Raw genomic sequence first — 26,011 nt, 5'->3', positions numbered from 1 at the left:
AAAGGGAATGGAAGGAGCGCACAGGCTGAAATGGAGGACAGGGGAATAGCGGGAGAAGAATGGGATGCCGCCATCGGAGGGGGCCGAGGGACGGGAGGCGGGAGAAACCCGGGCAGCTTGATAGAACGCGGCGGGACAACGGAGGGATCGCGGGACCGTGAATCAACTTCTAGCCGGCGTTTGGGAATTTGATCCTTGGTGCTGACAAATTGCAAGGGTTAAAAATATAACAGCCATTAGTTTGACGAACGGGGGCGCTTGTTTGTGGCGGTGGCGGTGGCGCGCGCCTCGGGGGTTGCGACACACATCTTAAGGGCGGATTAAGGCGTTACGGTTTTTCTTGTCCCGCCAAGTGGCACTACCCGCCCGTCTTTGTCACCTATTCGTTCGAGGGCGGTCAACAATTGCCACCACATCAAGACATTGAAATTCTCAAATATGACGTCAACAAAAAACCACAACAAAAACTACAAGTAATGGGCCCACCAATCCGTGCGGTGCTGCTATAATAATAGACGTCGAATGCGTCCAGTGGCGTGTCAACGGTGGCTGAAAAGCGGAAAGGCGGGACTTCTACAACAGAAATTCACGTCAATCGACTCAACAATTTTATTTACAGGGCACAACATAAAACAATTGAACATAATTTAAAAACAATTAACGCTATCACACTAAAACAAGGGCAGAGTCGCTGGACTGAAAAGCCAAAGAAAGACATTTGGGTTCTAAGGTGGGTTTTAAAAAAAAAATGGACAGTGAGGATACTTGTCTAATGTGAACAGGGAGGTCATTTAAGAGTTTTGGACCAGCAATAAAAAAAGCTCAAGGCACTCAGAGCTTCCGCTTAGACTTCAGTACCTCCTGAAGCCGATGGTCAGCTGACCTGAGGCACCGTGGAGGAGCCTAAGGATTGTGCAGCTAAGAGAGGTACGCAGGACGAGACCGTTTCGAGATTTGAAAACAAACAGCAGAACCTTCAAACAGACTCTAAAGTGGAAAGACAGCCAGTGCAGCGAGGCCAGAATTTTGTTTTCATGCTCCCTCTTACGTGTTCCAGTTAAGAGGTAAGTAGCAGCATTTTGGTGACACATTTTTGGTCATTAGGAACAAATGAGGATTAGTCAGGGTTAATAAACATCAACAAAAAGTTGAAAAGTTCTCTGAATGTGTTCAACCGTTTTTGTTGACTTTCAATGTCTTCCAAACGCATATTCTTTACTTTCAAGTAATTTCCACAACAGAGATGGGGAGTTAGCTGTTGCAAGATAACAAGATAATTTCTTAACACCTTATTTCTCCTGTCATCTGATTGGAAAGACAAGTCACCAATGTGACAGAAGCCGCGGAAAAAGCGAAGGAGGACAGCCGGAATGCGACTAATGGTTTCCGAGCGATTCGCCGAGACTCGCTGGCATTGTGCGGCAAATGTAAATGGAGGAGTCCAAATGGCACCCGGCATAATGGGATGTTAACCTTTTATTTCATCAAATGTACTACATGGCAAATTACAGCGGGCTCGTTATTTCTATGAAGGCTTTTGTGCGGCTAAGGACATTGGAGGTGGCAGGCTGTCGCACTCCAAATAATTAAATTCAAATTTATCAGTTTTTTTTTTCTTTTTCCCACACTGAAGCATTAAAGTGTCACTGCTGCGTTTTCCCCCAACCATCATGAGGGGAAAAAAAACACACCCTTCATTTCACCTTTTTGTTGTTGTTCATCATGTTGGTGCCACTTACGTGCAAATACAAATAGTTGCACAGTAATGAAATCAAAATACATTATTCATCACTTTTATAATGAGTGGCAATTTGCCACATCGTATGTCCACTCGGCTTCCCGAGACCATCTCGTGTTGTTAATATGGAAAGCAGCTGGGATTTCAATCTGAAAACTTCTGCTGGAAATTCTCTTTTTTTCATTATTTTAAAAAATTAAACACATGAAGAAATAAATCAAGGAAAACACTTCAACCAAAACTGAAAGAAAATTACATGTTTCCCTATGTTCTTTTTCACTTATGTAGATTATGAGGGAAAACACTTTATTTTTTGTGTGCACACGCACACACACACGCATACAGTGGAACCTCGATAAAATGGACTGATAGGGTGAGAGAGGTCGTCCATTACAGCCGATTGCCCGATACATTGAAGCACTTTTTTTTTTTTATGGCCATATGCACCCATATTACTTTACAGTACAAAATTTATGTTTTGTACTTTTTTTTTTTGTTGCCTAAAATGCCCAGTCCAGTACAAAGTTATTGTAAATAAATGGAAAAAAGCTTGAAAATATTTGAAGTTTTAAAATGTATCCAAACTTACCGCTGGTGTGCTTTATGTAGGCATTGTTGACATACTCGTCATAAGCTAGTCGCCTTCATGAGCCGCGTAGAATAAGTCCTTCCTAGTTTCAACTCCGTTGTCATAGATAAACGGCTTGAGACAAAAAAAAAAACGTTACTAAAAATAGCATGTTCCAGACTCTAGAGACTTGTGTGTCGTATTCTTTTCATTTTTTGCAGAGCACTTTGCTAGATATGCTAAGATAATGGATACCTCCTGCCATCATAGCAGCCACGTGGAAATGTTGCCACATTCAATATGGCTGCCACATAGGCATATCTGTTAGTTAGTTGTTTTTAAACAACAGTGGCCAATTCTGGAACTAACAGACTTTGTCAACGCCGGTCTAAGTGGCAAATGGAAACTATTGTTGGACACATTGTTTAGTCGCGACGGTCCGTTTTATCCGATATCTGTTATATCGGGGTGCATTTTATTGAGGTTCTACTGTATATATATATATATATATATATATATATATATATATATATATATATATAAGGGCTCCACCTAACGACTATGATCAAACACACAGAAAGCCTTAGGACGCTACCATAGTTTGACAAAAAATACAAAAAATACAAAAAGAATCCATGAAAAGGCAACTCACATTGATATCCTCTAGGTCCAGGAAGTTGAGAACCACGCCGTTCCTCTTCCAGATGACGGGCGGCCGCAGGGTCCCCTGGATGGCGCAGGTGAGCACGGCGCTCAGGCCCACCGTCACTGCCGAGACGCTGACCCACTGGTCCTCCGCCAGGCTCAGCTGGACCACCTCTGCCAGGAGAAGGAAAGGGATGCGGATCGGTTCCGCCATTAGGGAGGAAATAATTGTTTGACGAAGGCGGAAAAAAAACCATGGAAAAGTAGGGAAATGTGCTGATGCTGCAGAAGAGCAGCCGAGGCTTAATACATCTCCAGGGTCCGTCTCATTACCAGCGGAGCGAGGAGGATAAACAGCTGTCCCGGAGTGATTCACCTCGGGAATAAAAAGAGCACGTGGCCGAGGACTAAATATCATTCTTCTCATTAAGGAACATTTATGTTCATCGGAGTGGTCACGCATCATTCCGTTTCACCTTTTGCGGGGAAACCAGGAATTATTCTCCACTTTCGTTGCCGTTCATTGAGCAGCAGTGGGGTCAAGCAGGCTTAGGGTTAGTGGCGGCTGGTGTGCTTTCTCATAGAAGGCTCAATATAGAGGAAATACAAAGTGTCCTAAAAGTTACTATTTCCCTGTCCGTTCCAAAATTGCTACCTGGCAAGAAGTTTTTTTTGTCCCCAACTGTAGTTCAACACCAGTTTGAGAAGCTTTATGGCCATCAGATTGCTCCAACACGTAAAATTTATGCTATCCATGGCAAGGTTCGTGAAACATGATCTGTTCTTGACAAACCACGCAGCGGAAGGGGCTACCGCCACTGATGAAAACACCAAACCTCTAGAGCAGGCAGGAAGGTCTATCTGGACGGCGGCACTGGAACTCAGCATCAACAAAAACTCGATTCACTCAGCGGATCCTTCAGGTTGTTTCGCATCACAATCTTTTGCTAAAAAAAAGCTATCAGCTTTGCTCAAACGCCTACTTTAAAAATCAGTCGTACCTGTCTTAATCCATGCTAGGTCAGATCCTGATGTTTGAAAAAGGAGGCAAGGAGAGCCGACTACAGCATTAGCCTCGCTATGTGACATTAGCCAAGCCTTGTTCCTCAAACAGGTCTCAGAAAAAGTCTTTGGACTGCAAATTAATTGCCGTATTCAGCTGATCTTGTCCGCACACTTTCACATCAAGCTTCCCCTGGTACAGTCTCCTGTCAAACAGTGTTGTATTAAGTGACTTCACTGAATTATTGAATTTCTCTTCCTCCATTTTGCATCTCTATCAAGTCGTCTCCAACTCCTGCAACTCGACCTGTCAATCAGCCGCACTTTTTGACAGATGGATGTGATGAGGCGTGTGCTATGTAAATCCAGCTGCATTAAGTATAAGTATTTTATTCTATTGTTTCATTTTTATTTCGTCTTATTCAAGGTAATGTGCTTAGTGGTGAGTGATAGGTTAGGGTATCGTTTTAAGGTTGGCGATCGGGATTCAAGACTTTCCACCAGGAAAACATCAGAACTGTGTTATGTGCTGTGATTAGCCAGTCTGGATTCCTGGGTTGTAGCAATTACATTTAAGCCACAAATTAACAATGTGTGCTACTCAGCTGCCCATGCAGGAAATTATTGGCCTCAGTAGCATCGTCCGTTCCTCTGCTTTGCCTCGTAAAAGTAGCAAAGGGGGACAACAGAGTCGTCGGCTCGCTGCATCAGTAATTCCTCCAGAGACCTCGTACGTGCTCTGCCTGCCATCGCTCTCACTTCCTGTCAGGCACGCTCGCGCATTCCCGCCTCGGTCAATCGTTCGGCATTAGTGTGTCGCTTGGTTTCTGACTTATACTTCCGTTTTCACATCATCCTCCTCATCCGTTTTTTACCACTGCAGTCCTTCTACATTTGTCAACCAATTTAAACCATTCAAAAATCAAGATAAAAAAAAAAAAATTCAGGAACCATTTTTCTTTGGAACCATTTGTCAATGTTCCAAAAAGCCCCACTTCTCCCAGAAATCCACCACACAAAATAAACATTAAAGTCTATGACACATTAAACAAAAATGTTACCCATCTTTCCATTCCAAACTCATATTGAAAAGTTAATTCAGTACATCTTAGGAACTATTTTTCACATTCCAATAATTCCCACTTTCCCAAAATTCCATACGATTCACAGTAAAATTCCCAAATTAATGATAATTATTTAACTTCTTGCTTCACATTTTGAGCAATTCAAAATATTCCAACTTCAAGTCTCACATTCTACGTTTCAATAACTCAATAAATCCCACAGCATGATTCGACACATTTATCTATTTTGCCGACACGCAATCTAGATCTTGCGGACTTCAGCTTGAAAACCACTAGTTTAAACACACACATTCCCTGGAATGTGGAACTAGGAATGCTGCCATCCTGTCTCTCGCGCTCTCTCGCTCCGTTAGCAATGCTGATTGATTAGCGGCGCTCCCGGAGTCCCTGGATGGTCAATTACTGGCTTGTGTGCGGCCGGGGCTATTCCGGGAGAAAAGGGTGGGAAACTAACGGGGGCATCATTTTAAAAATAATGTCATGGCATCCTTGCCCGGCCATGCGGCGCGTTGAAAAGCGTCCGCCTGTGGATACGCAATTTATCCCCTCGTTGTGTCAGAATGGGTTCAAGACATGCGAGGAAGCCTTGAATAGCTTGACAATAGGGTCTTCATTTTTTTTATCCTGCAGTATCTACAGTAAGAGCTGGAAACCAGGTAAGACGCTAGTTAGCTAACCCTAGCCTTAACCCCAACCCTATTCCTACTGCAAAAATCTTGAATCCCCTAAAATCTTCAAGGTCTTGTTTAAAGGTGCTTCTGCAGCTCATCTCTCATTTGGTAGCAGGAGAATCAATTTATTAAAGTGATGCTCTCTATCTCTCTCTTGCGAACGTGACACAAGATCTCTGACAATCCTGATAATCGTTCATCTTTACAGTGAGGTGCACCAACCCCCAAACCCCCACAACACCCAGCCTCTTTCTGACAGGCCCAGCTAAGTGGTGTTTCATGTTCTTGTGAGGGGAGGGCTGGGTAAGAGATATAAAAGCCTACGGTAGGTGTCAGAGGGGGTTTCACCTGACCAATGGGTCACAATCTGTAGAGAGAGTGGGAAATTTACAGTATACCGCCAGCATTTTTCATGAGTTGTAGGCCTTTTATGTCGCCCCCTAGCAGAGTGATCGCCCCGGGCTATGTTCACCAACGGTGCAGGGATAAAATCTCTGTCCGCATGATAACGCGTTTGTGAGCTGTCGAGGGCACGCTGAAGAAACAGGTGGTGCTACAACTGCTTATCTCAAAGCCACTGTAGCCAAGGGAAGGAGCATACCGAAAGCAGACAATTTGAAGGGACAACAAAGAGAACGCTTTTAATTGAACCTAACCCAACCCCAAACATTAACCATAACCTCAACCCGTTAACCGAAGATCACTCTCAATCCCAAACTTAATTTTAACCCTACCCCGCATACCACACCCCAACCTAAAGCCTAACCAAAACCTAACCCATCCACCATAGCCCAAACCCCATCACTGAACCTCAACATTAATCAAAATCTGATCCCTAATCCCATTAACTCTTACTCAAACTCCCCTAACACGACTAAACCCAACCTGAACCCTAACCCTGCCATTGCGGTCGAGGGGCCACAAACGTACCTGCAACATGAATGCAAATACAGGTGATTGTCAGCAGACTGCTTTTGTAAGAACATCTTATGCTCTCCTCTCAACGTCGACACCTTTGCCCTACACCTAAATCCTCCTCTGCCCCACCAGGCTGCAATCTGTGCACCGCCTGTAATCCTTACCCTGATCAAAAGGTGCCCTCATCCTACTGAATATGGAGTAGCTGAAACCAAGCGAGCTACGAGTTGTCCGTTCAGAAAGCTGCAAGCCGACAAATAGAGTCGTCTTGCCTCTCGACATTTTTCACTGGCTTTATATAAGAGCCCCGTTCCTCCGATTCAATACCATACTTTAGTCAAGACATAACTGCACTACTATAACTGAGCCATCTGGCCAACTCGCTGACAATTCACGGCAAGCAGATGTTTTCCTTGAAGGGAACAAAAGTTCCCCTGAGAGCATCGGAGGGAAATATGACTTTCTCTGCTGTGACAGCAAAATAATTTGAAAAAAAGTGACAGTATTGTGCCGGAATGAAATTTAGGACTATTTGTTACAATTCACATTGACTAGATTTTTCAAGAGTATCAAGCAGAGGTGGGAGACTGGGAGTCTCAGACTTAAGTCGCCAATTTCAGGACTTGGAATTTGCTTGGCTAAAACTCGACTTCACTTCGACTCTGTATTCTTGACATTTAACTTGACTTAGACTTGAACTACATGGCTTGACAAATCTGTATTTTTAAGATAGTGTGCCACTTGTTTTGTTTGTGAAAATGTTATTTTGGTGTAGTGCATTGCCCGTAGGTGTGTATGTGAGTGCGAATGGTTGTTTGTTAGTATGTGCCCTGCGATTGGCTGGCAACCAGTTCAGGGTGTACCCCGCCTCCTGCCCAATGATAGCTGGGATAGGCTCCAGCACACCCGCGACCCGAGTGAGGAGTAGCGGCTCAGAAAATGGATGGATGGATGGATGCATGCAAACCTGGCAACCCACCAGTACACTATAATGCGGAGTACAGAGGCCTCATAAAGCCATAATATTATTACACTTGGATTCGAGGATTCTAGTTTTAATCAAATTGTGAAAACGAGAACGACAACATGCAAAGTTTGCGAGTCAAAGATAAGAGACAACAACTACGACATCTAACCTTCATCTGTCACTATAAAAACTGCGAAGACCATAAAGTCGTAGACAAAATGTGTGATTGTGAATGTGTTTGTACAGCTGCTCAATGCAAAGGGGCTAACATGTGAATGACTGAGCAAGAATGTATGACGTGACATATTGACTCGCTTCATCCAAGTAATGACTCAAGCTGCTTGAAAATCAGTGGGAAGTCGTTATACTTGAGGTATGTCGCAGTATGTGGACTTGCTTGAAACTTTGTCTTGAGCCTTACTTATGACTTATTACCTATATGACTTACTCCCACCTCTGGAACCAAAGGTACTGATTTGTACATTCAAAATTACTTAGTTACTTACTTATTACTTAGTACTATCCCAAAATTTATTTCGTTTTCGAGTACCGAGGGGGTGTTGATTAGTGGACAGAGAATAGCCGTCTTCTTCCTCTAATAACAGACAAATGATGACAAGAAAGAACACGTAATGCCTGATTTCATTAAATACACCATAGGGTAAGTTTGGTACCACACTCCCTTGATAGTGAAGCAACAAGGAAGTGAAATTATTAACAATAAGACCGCAGTAGAAGAAAGGCTATCAGGGTCGAAGTAAAGCCTCCCGAGCTCCTGCACGGATTCGCATGTCTGCGGCTAATTAGACAGGAAAAGTTGGCGGAAAGGAAAAAAGGCAAGCAGCGCGGGGAGCAGGCTCGGGTTGGATTACTCGCAGCGTAATGACGGGAGATAGTGGAAGATTTGTCCAACGACGAGCGCATCGCCCGCCGGGAGGTCAGAACGATGATTTTACATGATCCCAGGCTCGCATTTCCCATCGTCAAGCGCATTTTGTCTTCAAGGAGATCATGTCGGAGCTGATATTAGTCACTTTGGCGTGTCTCGAGCAAGGATTAAAGTCGACCCTCAATTAAGGTTCTAAATTTAGATGAGGACCTTCAACTCAAGACAAACTTTGACATGAAATTAATCATCTTTAAAAAAAAAAAAAAAATGATTGTGCTCATCATGAAATGTATGAAAATCAAAGAACGATGCTGTGAAATGCAAAGGTAAGCGGCTTTTTATGTTCCAAAGGATTTCGGCCAATTCGAGGGTCCTTCAAATGGGAACTTGTCCGAGAGATTTTGTTCGACTGCTACCAAATCTGAACCGACAACTAGACACTAAATTGCGAAAATTGTGAAATTTCATCATTTGGTGTTGGCGGCACTTAGTTGCAAAGTTTGAGAATTTGCAACAAAACAGGGTTTGCCCCCTGGGCAGTGTTAAAGAATATATTACGAGCACATCCAATAGACAGGAAACCTGGCTGGACGCATGAAAATTAATATAGAACCTATGGTGTCAATCACGTAGTTGGCCATTCTGGTTTAAAATTGCAGTTTTGGGGCAATTCTTGACACTTCCGCACATCGTACATGAACGTACTCCGATGAGGGAATTCACTCAATCGCCACCAAACTGAATGCGGGACAGGTAGACGATATAAAATGTGTGAGTTTTAATAATGTTATTATTAGATTAGGTTGCAGGTCAAGAAATAATGGGCAGTGGGACACAAATGGCAAAAAAGCACAAAACTTCATGGATAGGTGTGAATACTGAAGGTGCGTTTTTCAGCGAATCACTTGAGTTATGATGTACAGAAAAATGGTCGAGTTTGTCAACCGGTGAGGGTTGACTGGAAATCCATATTTTCCATACAAAGAGCATAACAAACCCTTGCAGTGAGGTCAGGTAATGTCACCCCCGCCCTCCTTCCGTTGAGGTAGACTCTCCGTGTTTTGAGTGTATAAATCCCGCATGGCCGCGCTGCACAGTGGCTGCACAATAAGTGTATTGCCGCCATAAAACAAATTGATGGCCGCTGAGGTTCGGAGCTTGTGTTTCTTCATTCAGTCGCGCAGTAAATTACTGCTTCCCTGCCCCGCTTGTGCTCATCTCTGCCTTACATAAAGACTCGGGTGTTCCATCTGCCTGCAGTATGTGCGCACTGGAGGGAAGAACACGGGTGAAGATGGGGAGGGCGTGACGTTGTCTTCCTGCACCCCCTAATTGTTGATCATGTACTTCCTTTACCGCAACTCTTCTTCCTCTCCTGCTCAGGGGAATGGTGTGTGTTGCGCCAAATAAATGATTCAGATATTAAATAGACAGCTAGCAGTTACCATGACAACCAGGCTCAGCCATTCCCCAGCAATTGTATAGCGAGCAGACGTCCGGACCAGCGCCGCATTGACGGAATTCTTATGTTTATTATTCTAATAGTAGCTTCGTAGCTGTTTTTTTGGGACACAGCCCGGGTCCCTTTTCCACTGCACAGTACCTACTCAGCTCTACCTGCTATTAAGACACATTTAGCAGGAGATCTTTCATCGTAATATTTGTGGGTTAGCACTCATACTAACGTTAGCCTTAGCTCTGGACTCGGTACCTATATACTGCACTAGGGTCTCCGCTTTGCTGCAGCTCCCACAGTCTCCTCTTGGATAAAATGACAGCTGACGTAAAAACAGAAGACACTTGTTCGCTTCCATTGTTCAGATCAGCCATCATTCAATAAGGTGACGTTCCGCAAGGAAGCATGTGAAGTCCCTTTACTTTCTCGAAGATTTTCAATATTAGAATAAAAAAAAGTTGATTCATGTCAAAAAACAGGCCCTTGCAGCAATTTTTGCAACATCCACTTCTTGTAGGTGTCCCAATAGTTTTGTCCAAATGACATTGCATTTTCCCTCTCCTTCCACCTACTTGGCCATCATTCTCCTTTCTCTTCCATCCTCTGCCCCTCCACTCTGGTGATTAATTAGTCAAATGTGCCGCCGCCGCAGCATAGCTTCCATCGCTGCGTAACTCCACCATAAGACGGGAGTAAACAAGCACGAAAAAAAGGAGACAACAACGGGAATGGGGGGAAAAGTACTCCTAATTAAAAAGCTTGCCCAGCTCTTTCTAATGGGAAAGTTGGGAAAGTGGCTTACAAAGTCGTTGGAATCAAGTCAGCGGTATTAGAATTCACCACTCTCTCTCGCCGTCAGAATTTGACCAAAAGTTTTGTGAAAAGGTTCGACGAATAACTATGCAACGAGATACACTGTGCTAACTCCCTCGCAGTACCAGTTAAGTAGTTAAGTTACTTATCTGTCAGCAAAGGGCTAATTGCCTCCGGTGAAAAGGAAAGCCAGTTTCTGTCTCGTGTAGTTTTTTCTCCCGAAAAACAGCCTATTCACAGCCTATTCACTTTAAATTATTAAAATGGGGCGAGTGGTTTGCAGGTCTGCCTCACGTTTGGGGTTCAGGGTTTGAATCTCGGCTCCGGCTTTCCTGTGTCTTAATTGAAGGTGAATGTTTATGCGGGTTTGTCTATACTGTATTAGCCCTGCCATTGGCTGGCAACCAGTCCAGGGTGTAGCCCGCCTCTTCCTCATATAACTCACAAGCACAATAAATATATGTTTAAAGGTCCCCTTCCATCAGAATCAAACTTTTCTTGCGGAAAAAATCCATTCAATCCATTCAAGTAATTCCTAAGCATTTAGGGACCACAATTGTGCTGTGTTCGGGCCCTTTTTGTGGCGGATGGTTTTGTAAAATAAGCTTTCACACAAAACTGGAAGTGCATTTCTGGGTTTGAGGAAATTAAAATGAAATCAAACTACCAAGTTACTCTTTTCTGAGCTGCATATTTCCCAAAATGAGTGAGCCCTTCGGAATTTCGCTGTCACAATACTGCTAATTTACATAATCCCACTCTGCCACTTTCAAGCGACAATCAGACTATGTGGAAACACTTCATAGCCAAAAGCTAAGCAGAGCTGCGGTACTATCAGGAAATTATCAACATGGGGGCGGGTGGAGTAGGTTATTTGATTTTGCCGATGTGTTCGCTGCATGTGCCACATGTATGCATCCGCTTCAGTAATTGACAAGTATAATTGGGGGGGGGCTTGGTGATGAAGTGCTGCCTCCACCAATGAAAATACAATCAAATCTTTTATGTCACTTAATTTCAATGCCCTAGCTCCACCCCAGCCGTCATGGTAGCTATGATCAGCAATGGCCCTGCAGTAGAGGAGGTGGGGTGAGCTCATTTGCATGCGCAGGACTGCCCCCTCATAACAGGACGATTTCATCCATTTCATTCAATTTATTATTTACCTGTCCATGCATCCATTTTCTTTGGCCTGTCCTCATTAGTGTCTACATGGGAAAAACACATATCAAACACAAAAGCTAAGCGGAGTTGCAGTGTTGTTGGATGCACAGGTTAGTATTCGCTACTGACAAGCAGCACATATTTTGCATGCTGTCAAGGTGGGGGTGGATTTGAAGATGTGCTCGCTGCAGGCGCCACATATACCTGTCTGCAAACTAATTAGATGGCTGGGTAATGAAGTGCTGCGTCCACCAGTGAAAATACAAGCCGTGCTTTTATTGTTATCAGACCCTGGACTGATTGAGAACAACTAGACCTAGCTCCACCCTGGCTGTCATGGTAATAAAAGCCCTACTTGCCATTGGCCTTGCTGGATGGGAGACGAGGTGAGCAGTGGCTCATTTGCAGGACTCTGGACCGCCTCCTCAACACCAGCTAATTTTTTAGAAAATAGTGTGGTAAATGTGCTATCATTCTCAATCCTTGGGGTATTTTGACAAAAGCCTGTCATAGATACCTGTCATAGATACCTTCAATTGTAAAGATATTGTGGAAAAGACCACGTTCAAGGACAAAAAAACAACAACCAGTGAATGGCTTTGTAAAATAGGTTCCATGTCTGCTTTCAGCGGCTTTTGCATCTTTACATTGTCGGGGAATTAGCGTAGATGTAATTAGACAAGGGGCTCTGTGTCAGAGGTGCTATGATTCAGAGGCGGCGGGAGATAAGACGGGTGAGCAGGTGCCTAGGCGGATGAAATAGGACCGGTCCGCCCAGGCACACAGTCTTTGTGCATCGTCAGTAAGGAGATATGTCGTCCTTTTAAATCTCATCATAATACTATTAGCGTCGCTCCCGAGCGACCCTCCTCCGGCTGTCTGGCGGATGCGTTTTATTGTCACGAACGCCATGCAGACTTCCGACTGAGCATTATTGAATAATACTGTCAACGTTTACCATTTGGACGTTTTGAGACATATTTGGCTGCGTTTTCTCGGTCTGATGCTAACATGCTAACAAAGCAGACATCCCGCTAACAGTAAGAGTACAGCGTTATAGTGGACCAGCAAAACACAATGTGTTTTGGGAAGCTGGTCAACCTCCATTTTATTGGGAAATACTGGAAGTACCTGGAACCTCAGATTTTGTATGCACTATTTTACTGACTATTTTTCGTTTTTTAAACAAATTTTTCATCTACATTTTGTCAGCTAACTTTAGCACTAGCGAAAAAGCACTTCAAGTACAAGCGAGGTACCTTTGTCTCAGCCATTGGCCCCGAAAGAGAAGAAGAGATGTGCTTGTTAGTGTTGCTATTTTTCTATCTTAGCGCCAATTTATTTGACGCATTTTGTTCTACTATCCACAAAACACAAGGACGTTGAAAAATATGAGTAATTAATAATATGATAGGATAAATGACTCACGGAAGGCGGTGTAGAACTCGTGCAGGCTGAGGTGTCCGTCGTTGTTGTAGTCGTCGTAGCGCAGCAGGTCGTGCATGGTGCAATGCAACAAGGCGTCGTCCAAGTGCTCTTTCATGGAGATCTAGCGTACAATACAGAAAAATGTTGATTATTTTATAATAAAAAATGAAAACTATGGTAACATGAAGTGGAGAATTTATATATATATATATATATATATATATATATATATATATATTTTATATATATATATATATATATATATATATATATATATATATATATATATAAGTTACAGTGACGTGTTCAAGGTAAATGTGAAATATCACCAGTGATAATATGAACTGTATACAGTGGATACGGAAAGTTTTCAGAACCCCTTAAATTTTTCACTCTTTGTTATACTGCAGCAATTTGTTAAAATAATTTAATTTATTTTTTTCCTCATTAATTTACACACAGCACCCCATATTGACAGGAAAAAAAACATAATTGTTGGCATTTTTGCTTATTTATTAAAAAGAAAAACTGAAATATCACACAGCCATAAGTATTCAGACCCTTTACTGTGACACTCATATATTTAACTCGGGTGCTGTCCATTTCTTCTGTTCATCCTTAAAATGGTTCTACACTTTCATTGGTGTCCAGCCGTGTTTGATTATACTGATTAGATTTGATTAGGAAAGCCACACCCCTGTCTATAGAAGACCTTACAGCTCACAGTGCATGTCAGAGCAAATGAGAATCATGAGGTCAAAGGAACTGCCTGAAGAACTCAGAGACAGAATTGTGGCAAGGCACAGATCTGGCCAAGGTTACAAAAAAGATTCTGCTGCACTTAAGGTTCCTAAGAGCACAGTGGCCTCCATAATCCTGAAATGGAAGACGTTTGGGACGATCAGAAACCTTCCTAGAGCTGATCAGAATCCTTCCTAGAGTCCAGCCGACCCTAAGCACACAGCTAAAATACCGAAGGAGTGGTTTCAGAACAACTCCGTGACTGTTTTTGAATGGCTCAGCCAGAGCCCTGACTTAAACCCAATTGAGCATCTCTGGAAAGACCTGAAAATGGCTGCCCACCAATGTTCACCATCCAACCTGACAGAGCTGGGGAGGATCTGGCAGAGGAGCCCCAAATCCAGGTGTGAAAAACTTCATCATTCCCCAAAAGACTCATGGCTGTATTAGCTCAAAAGGGTGCTTCTGCTAAATACTGAGCAAAGGGTCTGAATACTTATGGCTGTGTGATATTTCAGTTTTTCTTTTTTAATCTGCAAAAATTTCAACAATTCCATTTTTTTTCTGTCAATATGTGGGGCTGTGTGTACATTAATGTGGAAAAAAAATTGAACTTAAATGACCTTACCAAATGGCTACAATATAAAAAAAGAGTGAAAATTTTAAGGGGGTCTGAATACTTTCCGGACCCACTGTACATTAAGAACTCTGCTTATGAAGTGGGGCACCACAAAGTTTAGCTTTTACTAATTTGAGTGACATGATTGAGGTAAACACAAAATATCACTATTGAGTAAATAAACATTATTCATTCGTAATATAAATTTTTTAGTTGGCGACATGAAATGGGGCACCACGCAGTTTAGCTATTTTTTTTAACTTTGAGTGACATAATTGGGGTAGATAGAAAATATGACTTGTGAGGACATTAACACAGTTCGTTAAGATTTTTTTTTTTTTTTACACGTTGCTGACATGAAGCTGGACACCACCAGGCTAGCTGGCAAAGAGATCTAGAATTTTCAATAATCGCTCCGACGAAATTACTTTTGCTATTGTCGTATTGTCGAATGCTCATGTTCTGTAAGTATATTTTTCGTAAAAGGAAAACAAATTAAAATAAAAAAAAATAATACAATTCAAAGAAATAATGCAAAACTAAAGAAGGAAAAAACTGGAAATAAAACACAAAAAACTTTAACAAATAGAACAATGAATAACTAAAATAAAATGACAATAATACAAATAAAAAAATAGTTAAAAATCAAGTGACAGATCAACTACAATGGCAAATAAAACAGCTGAAAACAGTTTGTACTATTAGATTTTCTATTGACGTTTTGTGGTTTGCCTTACATGTTCCTTTTCACAGTCCTGCAGCTACGATTTTGCCGCCTTAAAAATGCCCCCCATTTTGGTTTATCTCCTCCAATTGACTGTCTACAGCGCATGTGTCGAGGCAGATTAAAGGGACGTGGCAAATTTAATTTATATATTTTAGGGCCTCCGGCAGGCTGCGGCCGTCTGTTCCACTGATAGCGTCGGATCTGACCATGGGCGTGCGCATTGAACACTCCCCCCGACCAAAGTGCGGGAATTTCTTTCTGCTACAAAGACCACCCGCGCTTGTGTCTATGATTTCAGGAACGACTGGAATTCATTTTTTGTACATTTCGTGGCTAAACTGTTTAAAGCCTTTTCGGAGATATGTCGGCATTAGTAGCTGCCATTCGTCGTAATCTTTTGTTGCATCTCGACACAATAAACTAGCGTTAATTAAAAAAAAAAAAAAAAGAAGATTATTTCTATTTGTGCCTGTAAAAAGTCAGCCATAAATCAGTTTTTAATTTTAAACAATCGAGTGCTGCGTTGGCAACAATGGCGGAGAGGTGACAGAAGATTAATTACTAGCAATGTTTTATTTAGATTTGGCAGGCGCTTATTAATTTCAGCTCTGGTATTGTTTTGCATCAGACACCCAAAAGGGAAATGTTTTTGGTGTATATACCTGTATATTTTGTTCACCTTTGTGGTGTGAAGTTGGGCAACACAGAGTTTAGCTAATTTACTTGAAACAAACATTTTATGTTGACTTAAATACTGCACCGTGCAAATACTGTTAACACTGTATTTAACTTTGGCAACATGAAGTTGGGCACCACAAAGTTTGGCTATTTTTATTGGTGTGATGCAGCTAACTTAAAGACAAATTTAAAAAAAAAGACAATTCTTGAGGGAATTAAAACTATTATATACTAATAACTAATATATACATACTTTTAATGTTGGCGACATGAAGTTGGTCACCACAAAGTTGGGCCCTTATTCCCTTTGAGTGAGGCGATTGAAGAAAACACCAAATATAGCTAAGGATGACATTCTATTCTATTAAATAAGTGAAATCTCAAAATCTTTGGTGACATGAAGTGGGGCACCACAAAGTAATCATCAGTGAGATAATTACCACCATTCAATATAAAGAAATATTCTAATTTTTAATTGCACTTCTAAGAAAAAAAATGTGCAGTGCACTTTCAAAGTGTTGCCAACTGTTAAAACCAAGCAAGAAGGCATTCCTGCCATTGGTGTGCTCATTATGCTAACCATAACGCTAAAACAGGATCATATAAACAACACCGTTCTTAAAGTAAGTTTAGCCAGCTGTTGCTGTTCCAGTAATGTCCTGTAGGTACTGGTAGCGGTCAAAACAAACAAAGAAGAATATTTCTGCCATCTGTTGGACAGAAATTGTCAATACAATGCTAAAGACAACCGAAATGATTGATGCTAATTGTAGCTTGACTATCAATTAATTTTGGCCGCCGCTCACCTTCTCCAGTTCCTCCCCAACTAGTCGTCCGTCCTGGTCCACGTCCAGGTATTTGAACATGGTGTCCACCAGCGCCCGCCTAGTCTCCATGTCCCTTTGCTGGTTGCGTTCGGTTTCAGGGCTCCCAGGGGTGGTTTTAATGTCCAGCAGCAAGCTCTTCAGACGGTTGTACTCCGACATGGTGCATGCGTTACCTGCAGCAAGAGAAGACTTAAGATGATTCGGCTGAATCTGCTCATTAACTCAGGTTAGTGGACTCACTGAAAACATAGCTGACTCAAGCAATTTGAGTGCATCTGTTTGCTGACTCGAGTTAGCCGAATGGATTCAATTCAGTGATTCGAACAAGCGGACTCACAGGGAACACCACAGAGTCTGATGATGCAGTTAAATCTGTGACTGGCTCTCCGGCAACATCACAGACCTCAAATAATTTGTTTGAATCTGTTCACTGACGCACTGAAAACACCGCAGACACACGGTAGATGATGTAGGTCTATTGTTTCACTGATCCGATTTAACAGAGTCACCGGAAACACATTTTACTCATATAATCCACGGAATCTCTTCACTGACTCGAGTTAGCAGATTTACCGAAAACATTGTGGATTCAAATGATTCGGCTCACTAAGATTAATCACTATTTGTTCACTGACTCCATTTAGCGGAATCCCCACCACTCATTGGAAACACAGCTGACTCAGATGATTTGGTTAAATCTGTTCACTGACTCACCAGTAACACCGCAGACTCAGATGATTCAGTTTAAGATTTCCAATGACTCAAGTTAATGGTCTCAACTGATTTGGTGAGTCTCTTCACTGACTTGCGTTCACAAGAAGGTCAGTGGACTCAGGTGATTTGTTTGAATCTGTTAATTTAGACTGTGGACACTGATGATTCATATGAATCTGTTCCCAGACTTGAGTAAGCAAACTCAAATGACGTAGTGAATCCGTTAACCGGAGACCAAATTGAGAGCGGATTTACCGCAGACTTATATGATTGGGTTCGATCTGTTCACTGCTCATGTTAGCAGACTCAAAGCGTTTCGGGAATCTTTTCACCAGCCCACCGGAAACACAGCAGACTCTGATTCATTGGTTACCTAACACCAAGTAAGCCGAGTCACCAGAAAAACAACTGACTCAAAAGATGTAAATCTGGTCACCGACTCAAATGCGCAAATTTACCTTAAACAAGGCAAACTATGAAGATTCTGTAATTCTGCTGACGGACTCGAGTAGATGGATTTACCACGGACTTGGATGATTTTAGTTTATATTGTGTGGTTATATACTCTTGGCACATTTTGCACAACAACACTAACTCATCTGCATAATTTGACAGCATGTATGCTCCAATTAATTACGAGTAATCCACATGAAGACAAAAGGTAAACATCTGTGTTTAGAATGGCTCAAGATCCTCGTCCTCCTATTTTTTGGGGGAGTGTGGATTACGCCGCCTTCTTGCAACCAGACGATACGAAGCTTTTCAGAAATGGAGAGGCCCGGCATTAATCGTGGGCGGCGGTGGCGGTGGCGGTGGCTTTATTTTCCCCGACAAGCGCTTCCAAAATCAATTAGGACGCCAAACACGTCTGCTGCACGCTAAGAGAGGGCCTTGATGCCGGCGGAGGGATGCGTAAATAAACGGCAGACGGTGGTGGTGGCGGGAATCTTTTTTTACCCGCTAAGCTTTTTGACAGGAAAAAGGGAAAGACTGTCCGACATGTATAAATCACCATCTGCTCGCGTTGCGACAACTTTCAAAGCCAATCAACGGCAAACAACAGCATGGAATAATCGGAAAATTTGTGATGTCACGGAAGCATAACGACTACCTCCTGCTATGTGACGACTCCCTCCTATCTGAATCATTATATATATATATATATATATATATATATATTTTTTTTTATTTTTTTTTTTTATTTTTATTTTTTTTTCTTTAATTTCAGATTTTTTTTCACTTCTGAATATGTTTTGATAATTTTCTTTTTCTTTCTTTTTTAATTTTTTTTTAATTTGCTTAAATCCGATCTGAACAATTTTTGTTTCAAACAAACATTGATTTTATAAACTTTGGAGTATGTTTTTGAGATGTATTTATTTTTTCGCATTTTTGGTTGAATACGACAAGAACAATAATTCTTTTTTTAAATCATTCTTTAAAAGACAGGTTAATATTAAACACTTCTAAATCGTTTTTATTTTTACCCACTAAACTTTTTGACGGGAATAAATGACCGGGTTACGTCTGCTGGCAACATGACTGCTTTGAAATCATTTCACAATAATCCAAAATTTAAACGCAGCGTTTGAGGAAAATGTCAATGCATATTTAGCGATGTCACTGTAGAGCAACTGGCGACCCTCGCTGTGAAATGCCCATAAAAGATGCACATATCTTTACGCTTATGCAAAAGCGTGCATTAGCTGACAAACAAAAGCTTCCCCCCTGCTGTGACTCGAGCTCAGGGTGACCTGGCATCAAATCTACCACCCGCCAAGTCAAAATAACACCTAAACGTACATTTTACTAGTCATGTTTCATTATGTCAACAACACAGGTGGAGTGTTTGAAAATAACATAGCAAAAGGTGGGAAACGTGGAGGTTAGCATGTCATTCATATGGCTCATGGATCAACAGTGGGGTTTTCCACCATTATTTTAGCTGGTTAAAAGCGTAAGCAAACGTGAACGGGCAGATGCTCTTATTTGACCAAAATGTAGGGATGTTCACTGCTATTGTAGAAAAAAAGGTTATTAATGGGTTAGCATTTCACCAAATATTGGTAACATTTGCCACTACGGTAGAAAAGCAAGTGAGGCTAACTTATTTTTTAAAGTATTTTTAACAGTTGGCATTTAGCAGTCAAACATATCGCCAGGGGGAAGAGAATGTTATCTAAGAGCACGGATATTTACCCGTCATGAAAACGTCAGTAATGCTAACATGCTAATTGCTTATTATATTATAAGTTACCAGTGTCACTATATAGCTAGTGGGAGTGTATTTTAGCAAAAAGTGACAAAGTTCACCCGTATTGTAGAAAAGTAGATAAGTATGATTATTATTATTATTTACAGATTAGGTGTCATACATATAGCTAGAGAGACGAGCATTTTTATCAAAGAGTAAGATCATTCACCTTCATCGAAAAGTTGGCCAAGCTAACATGCTAATTGGTTAGTTTAACATGTTAGCAGTCGTACAAACAGCTGAGGGGCTATATCTGCTATTATTATTTTTTGCTTGGATAAATGACAATATGCCTTGGAAGATTGCTTTGAATGCCCTCAAGGAACCTCCAAGGATGCAAACAAGCACTTTATTCCCAAACGGCATCCATTTTAGCGGAGGGAGCAGAGGCAGGGTGGGGGATTGATGTTGCGTCCCAAGTGGCCATTTTACCATAAAATAATCCCAAACAGCTCCAAAGTAATGGTTCATGGTGACTCTCACTTTCTTGTACTAATGCATAAATATCATAAATAGAAGGAGGATAGATATTCAGGGGTCGAAGAAATCTTATCAGGATGGATGCAGCTCGGCGGCCACTCAATGAGAAGTCACACGTTCTCGATTGTGAACTGAAGGAGAAAAGTGGCGTTCGAGGTGCACAATAAAACAGATGCTATATAAACACAACAAAATACAAAAAGAGATTTGACAAGAGGACTCAAGTACTACATTAAGATTGCACATCAAATGCAAAATCTGGATCAGATCTGGATTCACAGCTTCTGTTCTGACCCTTAATATTCATGTGTGGAGTTTGCATGTTCTCCCCGTGCCTGCGTGGGTTTTCTCCGGGCACTCCGGTTTCCTCCCACATCCCCAAAACATGCATGCTAGGTTAAGTGAAGACTCTAAATTGCCCCTGAGTGTGAATGGTTGTTTGTTTATATTTGCCCTGTGATTGACTGGCGACCAGTTCAGGGTGTACTGCCTCTTGCCCAAAGATAGCTGCGATAAACTCCAGCATGCCCGCAACCCTAGTGAGGATAGGCTGTACGGGAAAACGGATGGATGGATGGATTTTAGACATTTCAGATTTTTTTTTTTTACTTTTCAGGATCTGTATTTTTATTTTCCAAAGTTTACTTTAACCTGAACAATATATTATTAGTCACATTATAATGACGATAATGATTATCATCATTTAAAGCAATGATATGTTTTGAAACATCTGAATATTTCTTTTAGATATTTGAACATTTGTTTTTTTGTTTTTTACAATTTTTTTGGGAATATGATTTGAAGAATTTTTTTAAACTATCATCATTTTAAAAGCGCTGTTGGTTTTCTTCAGAACGTTTTTGTCATTTTGAGATTCCTCTGTAATGTTTTAAAATTTAGCTTGAATCTGATTAGTTTTTTTCAAACACTGTTGATTTTAAACAAGCTAGCATATTTTCAATATTGTAAGATTTTTTTTGTAACTTTTTAAAAACATTTTGTTTGAACATTTTGCCGGACTAACTTTTTTTTCCTTGTTATAGAAGCAAAAATGTACATTACGAAAGCAATCAAAAGTTTCAAATTGAAGCGCCGCACGCACATAGGTAAACGACGTAATCACGCCAGAATGTAAATACAGCTGATTTAGCTGGGAAATAATTAGCAAGCGTCCACTGTGGCTAACGTTAACAATGAATAGGCGTCTTGCTTTGACCTTACTTAGACTCGTTTTGATTTGCCATTCCCCGCCCTGTGTGAAATATGGTTTTGCTTAGCCCCGGGCGCACTCGCCGGCTCACTGGCAGCACTGAAACGAGGTCGCCATTAGAGAGGCGTGGCGGTGCTGTTGTTGCTGGCAGCAGGTAGAAAAAAAGGAAGACTGAATAACGGGCCCATTAAGCAAGAAAAGGGAGCTAATGAAGGGGCAAATTAACAAAGCACAAAAATAAAAAATAACACGTGTACATGTACAAGCACACGTTAACTTGCCATCGCCTGTCCATGCCTTTTTGGTCATTTGGACTCAGCTAACTGGGTCACAAACTAAGCAGGCTCACAGTAAACTCGATTCCATTTACGACTCACCACACTTCAACATTAACTCAATTACTGATCTTGATTTATTTATAGACAAATAAAGGACTCTTACCTACCTACCTACCTCTAATAAATCCGTTTTGTTTTTTAATTTAAGAAGTTTTTGTTTTTCAAAATTCGCTCAGCTGCATAGAGTGCTACTACTAGGTATTGGTTGTAATTTTAATTAAGCATGTATTTATTTGTGTAGGGGGGGGGAAGAAATTTCAAAAAGCACGTTTATAATACTATTTTAAATTGTTAAAAATATACATCTGTTCAAATAGTACCCGGTATTCACTGTAATTTTTAAGTCATTACGATTAATATTAATTCTAATAATAAATACATTTTCAAATTTTAAAATGCTTTTTTTTTTAAATCACACAACTGCAGAGTACTTGTATTACAATTTCTAAGTAATTTTATTTGAATTTTTAATTAATTAATTTATTTTTTTATTGAAGAGATAAGCATATTTTTAGTACTATTAATGCTACTCTTTATTTATTTATTTATTTTAAAATAAAGACCTGTGATGACTGCCTTGACCTCAATAAATATCTGGTACTCTCTGCAGTAATGTGGAAAAAAATATTCACTCCACTGCAGAGAGTACCAGGTATTTCTTTAGAGGTAAGGTGTTGATTAACTTTTCTAGGTATTTATTGCCTCTCAAATATTTATAGAGGCCTTTATTTGTACAATTTTAATTAAAAAAAAAAAAAAAAAGGAACTGCAGAAAGTACTGTGCTTTTGTTTTGTTTTGTTTTTTTCTTTGTATTTTTTAGGCTTAGATACCTTATTTGTACAATGGACTTTTTAAGCAGAAATTGATTTGAGGTAAAGCTTTTAATTAGAGGCCTTTATTTGTAAAAAGGTCATAATTCCAGGAAATACAGTATTTATTCTTTTTAGTCCACAATGATCGATACCTATACTTTTTCATACATTTTAACATACCTCGGTTCCTAAAATCTAATTAATTGATCCTCAGTATCTGTTGGATGGGAGGCCAGAATTCGAGGGGGAAAAAATTATTTAATTCTTTTTAGTCCACAACATCTATCGCTAAACTTTGCCCCCTTTCCAATTTGTATTTCAACAAAAGTCCGTCGAGACGGCTAACTAGTCGGGCTGCTTCAGCTTGAAGCTAACAAACAAACAGCAGGAAACCATTCACATTCAACTATGTCTGAACCCTCAGGATGACTTGAGGCGGAGCTTAAACCATGAAAAATCAGTGTCGCTAGAGTTTATTGCAAAAACTCTGGAGATTCGCGGAATAATGAATGGAACGGGAGCAATTAACCAACGGGGAAGGAAGGAAGGACAGGAAATAATAAGTAATTTGCATCGCAAACAGAGGATTAACCGCCATCTTCACGTTCATAACGAGCCACCCCAGCCCCAAAAGAAGACAAAAGTTTTTATTTTTGTCCATGTCTGCATGCAAGCAAGAAAATAAGCCTACTAATTTAGTTCAATACGGCATACTTCATCATATATTCCCCAACCTCAAAAATAATAAATAGAAATTATCTTTTCATTTCTACGCTCTCAGAAAAGATGAAGTCTGTCTCTTTTTATTATCCATCCATCCATCTATTTTCTGAGCCGCTTCTCCTCACTGGGGTCGCGGGCGTGCTGGAGCCTATCCCAGCTGTCATTGGGCAGGAGGCGGGGTACACCCTGAACTGGTTGCCAGCCAATCGCAGGGCACATACAAACAAACAACCATTCGCACTCACAGTCACGCCTACGGGCAATTTAGAGTCTCCAATTCATGCATGTTTTTGGGATGTGGGAGGAAACCGGAGTGCCCGGAGAAAACACACGCAGGCACGGGGAGAACATGCAAACTCCACACAGGCGGGGCCGGGAATTGAACCCGGGTCCTCAGAACTGTGAGGCTGACGCGCTAACCAGTCGGCCACCGTGCCGCCCTTTTTATTATTATTATTATTATTATTATTATTATTATTTTATTATTATTAATGCACCGACGTGGCCGCCTCTAAAAAGTAAGACAGCGGGAAAAAATCTTGCTGACCTGAGTCAAAAGTCACTTACGCGAGCGCTAATTCAACTTTGACCTCAGATACACTCTCTAGGACATCGTTAGAAAAACATTCGGGTTCTCGCGTTGACGGACAAAATTAACGGCTGCGAGTTTAAAAAGATGACCGCATGGAAATTGAGACAATTAAATAAAATTCTCTAATAATCCACAAAATGGAAAGTTTCTGACATAAAATAATACAAATACAAACTACAATCAAATCCAAGAAAATCTAAATATGTTTAAATATGGTACAGAAAAAAAAATAATAACCACTAAATCTCTGTCCCTCTGTTATGGCTCTGATACCCGATACACATCGTCGCACCGTTCTATGTCGGAGCCATTTTCGAGAACAGTGACACGGAAAAAAAGGCGGAAGATCTCCCGTGAATTAGCAGACGGAAGGCGGCAGAGGTGGTCTTCGCGCGCTAAACTAGGTCGGCCGCCGAGTCGCGCGTTCTCCCGCCGAGGCGAGAACGGGAATTTTAAACGTGACGCCGTGATTGATGAGCGTGCCCCCCCCGCACCACACCTCTACCCCACCCTAACCCCACCCTGGCCGCATCCCCCTTTTCTCCCGTCTTCAATTACCGCCATGAATAAATGCATCGGTCCGTCTAATGACTGGTGTGTCTTACATCTTCCCGGGACGCACGTCATAGGCGGATGCCATCAAACCCCGCTTGTGACAAGATGGTACGCTACACATCATTTATTAAAAATGCTGGGCAAAAAAAACAGGAAAAGGGATTTTTTTTTTTCTTGCCACTGGAATAATCTCCCGCCAAAGTTCATCAGTAGCCACTCATGTTTGCACTCTTAATTGATTCTGTGGCTCACATCCCTAATTTGAATATGCATTTATGTTTTATGACAGGACCCTCATCCTTATTAAATGCCATACCCCCTCATAGTTGCCTCGTACCCTCTGCAGTTGAGTAAGTGAACACTCCAGGACACTATATGAGTGATTTAAGTGTATCCAACTAAAGACTCTTGTAGTGCGACAAGTAAAAAGTTCCGGCTGCTCGCTAATGCTAACCGATTCTCAAATTCCCTTTCAATCGGCCGGTTTCTTCTACTTCATTTTTAATTTTTCCTATTTCGCCATTGCCGAGATTAAATGCAACGCGTTTGATCTACCAGGGCGCCTGCAATCTCCCACTCGCTTCCTCTCGAGGGTCCCGAGATGAATCGGCATGCCCGATGTTGGAGCAGAATTTGAAGACGGGGGATTAATTCGGCTTACTTACATCATGACTGGTGCTGCTAGCTTTTGGGCGCTAATTGAAGCTTTGGGAATCGGGGTAATTGAGGAGCGTGGGGGGGGGGGGGGGGGGGGTTTGTTGGAGAAATAGCAGGGGTTCCTGAGGGTCTTAAAGGAGACATATTATGGAAAATTGACCTTTTAATGTCATCAAGTGTGAAATTGAACAACCAAGTACAGTGGACCCTCGCTATTCGTGGGGGAGGGGGACTGGGCCCGACGCTAAAAGCAAAATTCCTCCGATAATTGAGGCCCATTATAAGTGCATTGAAAAAAACTCTGGGCTAGTAGTTAGCCATATTATGTTATAATAATGTTCGAATGAGTTGTAGATGAGGGAGTGGAGAGTACTTGTGTTTGGCCATATCATGCGCCACACCGCTATAACAATTGATCAGTGTATTTCAGTGGCTTGGTGATGAAATGCTGCATGTCGTAACACAATGAAATCTCCATTGTCTGTAATTTACCAGGTTCTTTGTTTGTTTGCCGACTACCGAAATAGCTCCAACGTGAAGGCTATTTGTAGTCGATATAGCACGTGGGGGAGCAGCTGCACTTGAATCTACAATATATATGTACACACACACACACACATACTCTGAGGTGTCACGTTCACCCGTTCCCATAGCAACAAGCCCACAATGAAGGCAAGAAAAGGACGGTGACGGCGGCCGTCCCTCTACAAAGATGAGCCGCTTAATCGCTGACCCGCCA

General features: G+C 41.4%; 1 protein-coding gene across 4 annotated transcripts in view; it reads right to left on the bottom strand.

Moving 5' to 3' along the window:
* Positions 1-26,011, bottom strand: part of fstl4 (follistatin-like 4) — a 115,715-nt gene that overhangs the window by 18,421 nt on the left and 71,283 nt on the right. For 2 of the 4 annotated variants that reach the window (XM_061703020.1, XM_061703023.1), the window contains 4 exons: positions 16,916-17,109; positions 13,345-13,465; positions 11,919-11,960; positions 2,959-3,125 (listed from right to left, as the gene is read on the bottom strand). In XM_061703020.1, coding sequence (XP_061559004.1) covers positions 2,959-3,125; positions 11,919-11,960; positions 13,345-13,465; positions 16,916-17,109 — 524 coding nt within the window. The remainder of the gene's footprint in view (positions 1-2,958; positions 3,126-11,918; positions 11,961-13,344; positions 13,466-16,915; positions 17,110-26,011) is intronic. The other 2 variants (XM_061703021.1, XM_061703022.1) reach the window with 1 other exon arrangement.

This window comes from Phycodurus eques, chromosome 17 (assembly GCF_024500275.1).
Source record: "Phycodurus eques isolate BA_2022a chromosome 17, UOR_Pequ_1.1, whole genome shotgun sequence".
In the NCBI taxonomy this organism is placed as follows: domain Eukaryota; kingdom Metazoa; phylum Chordata; class Actinopteri; order Syngnathiformes; family Syngnathidae; genus Phycodurus; species Phycodurus eques.
Note: the sequence above shows the minus strand (reverse complement) of the source record. Positions and strands in the feature narration are given on the sequence as shown.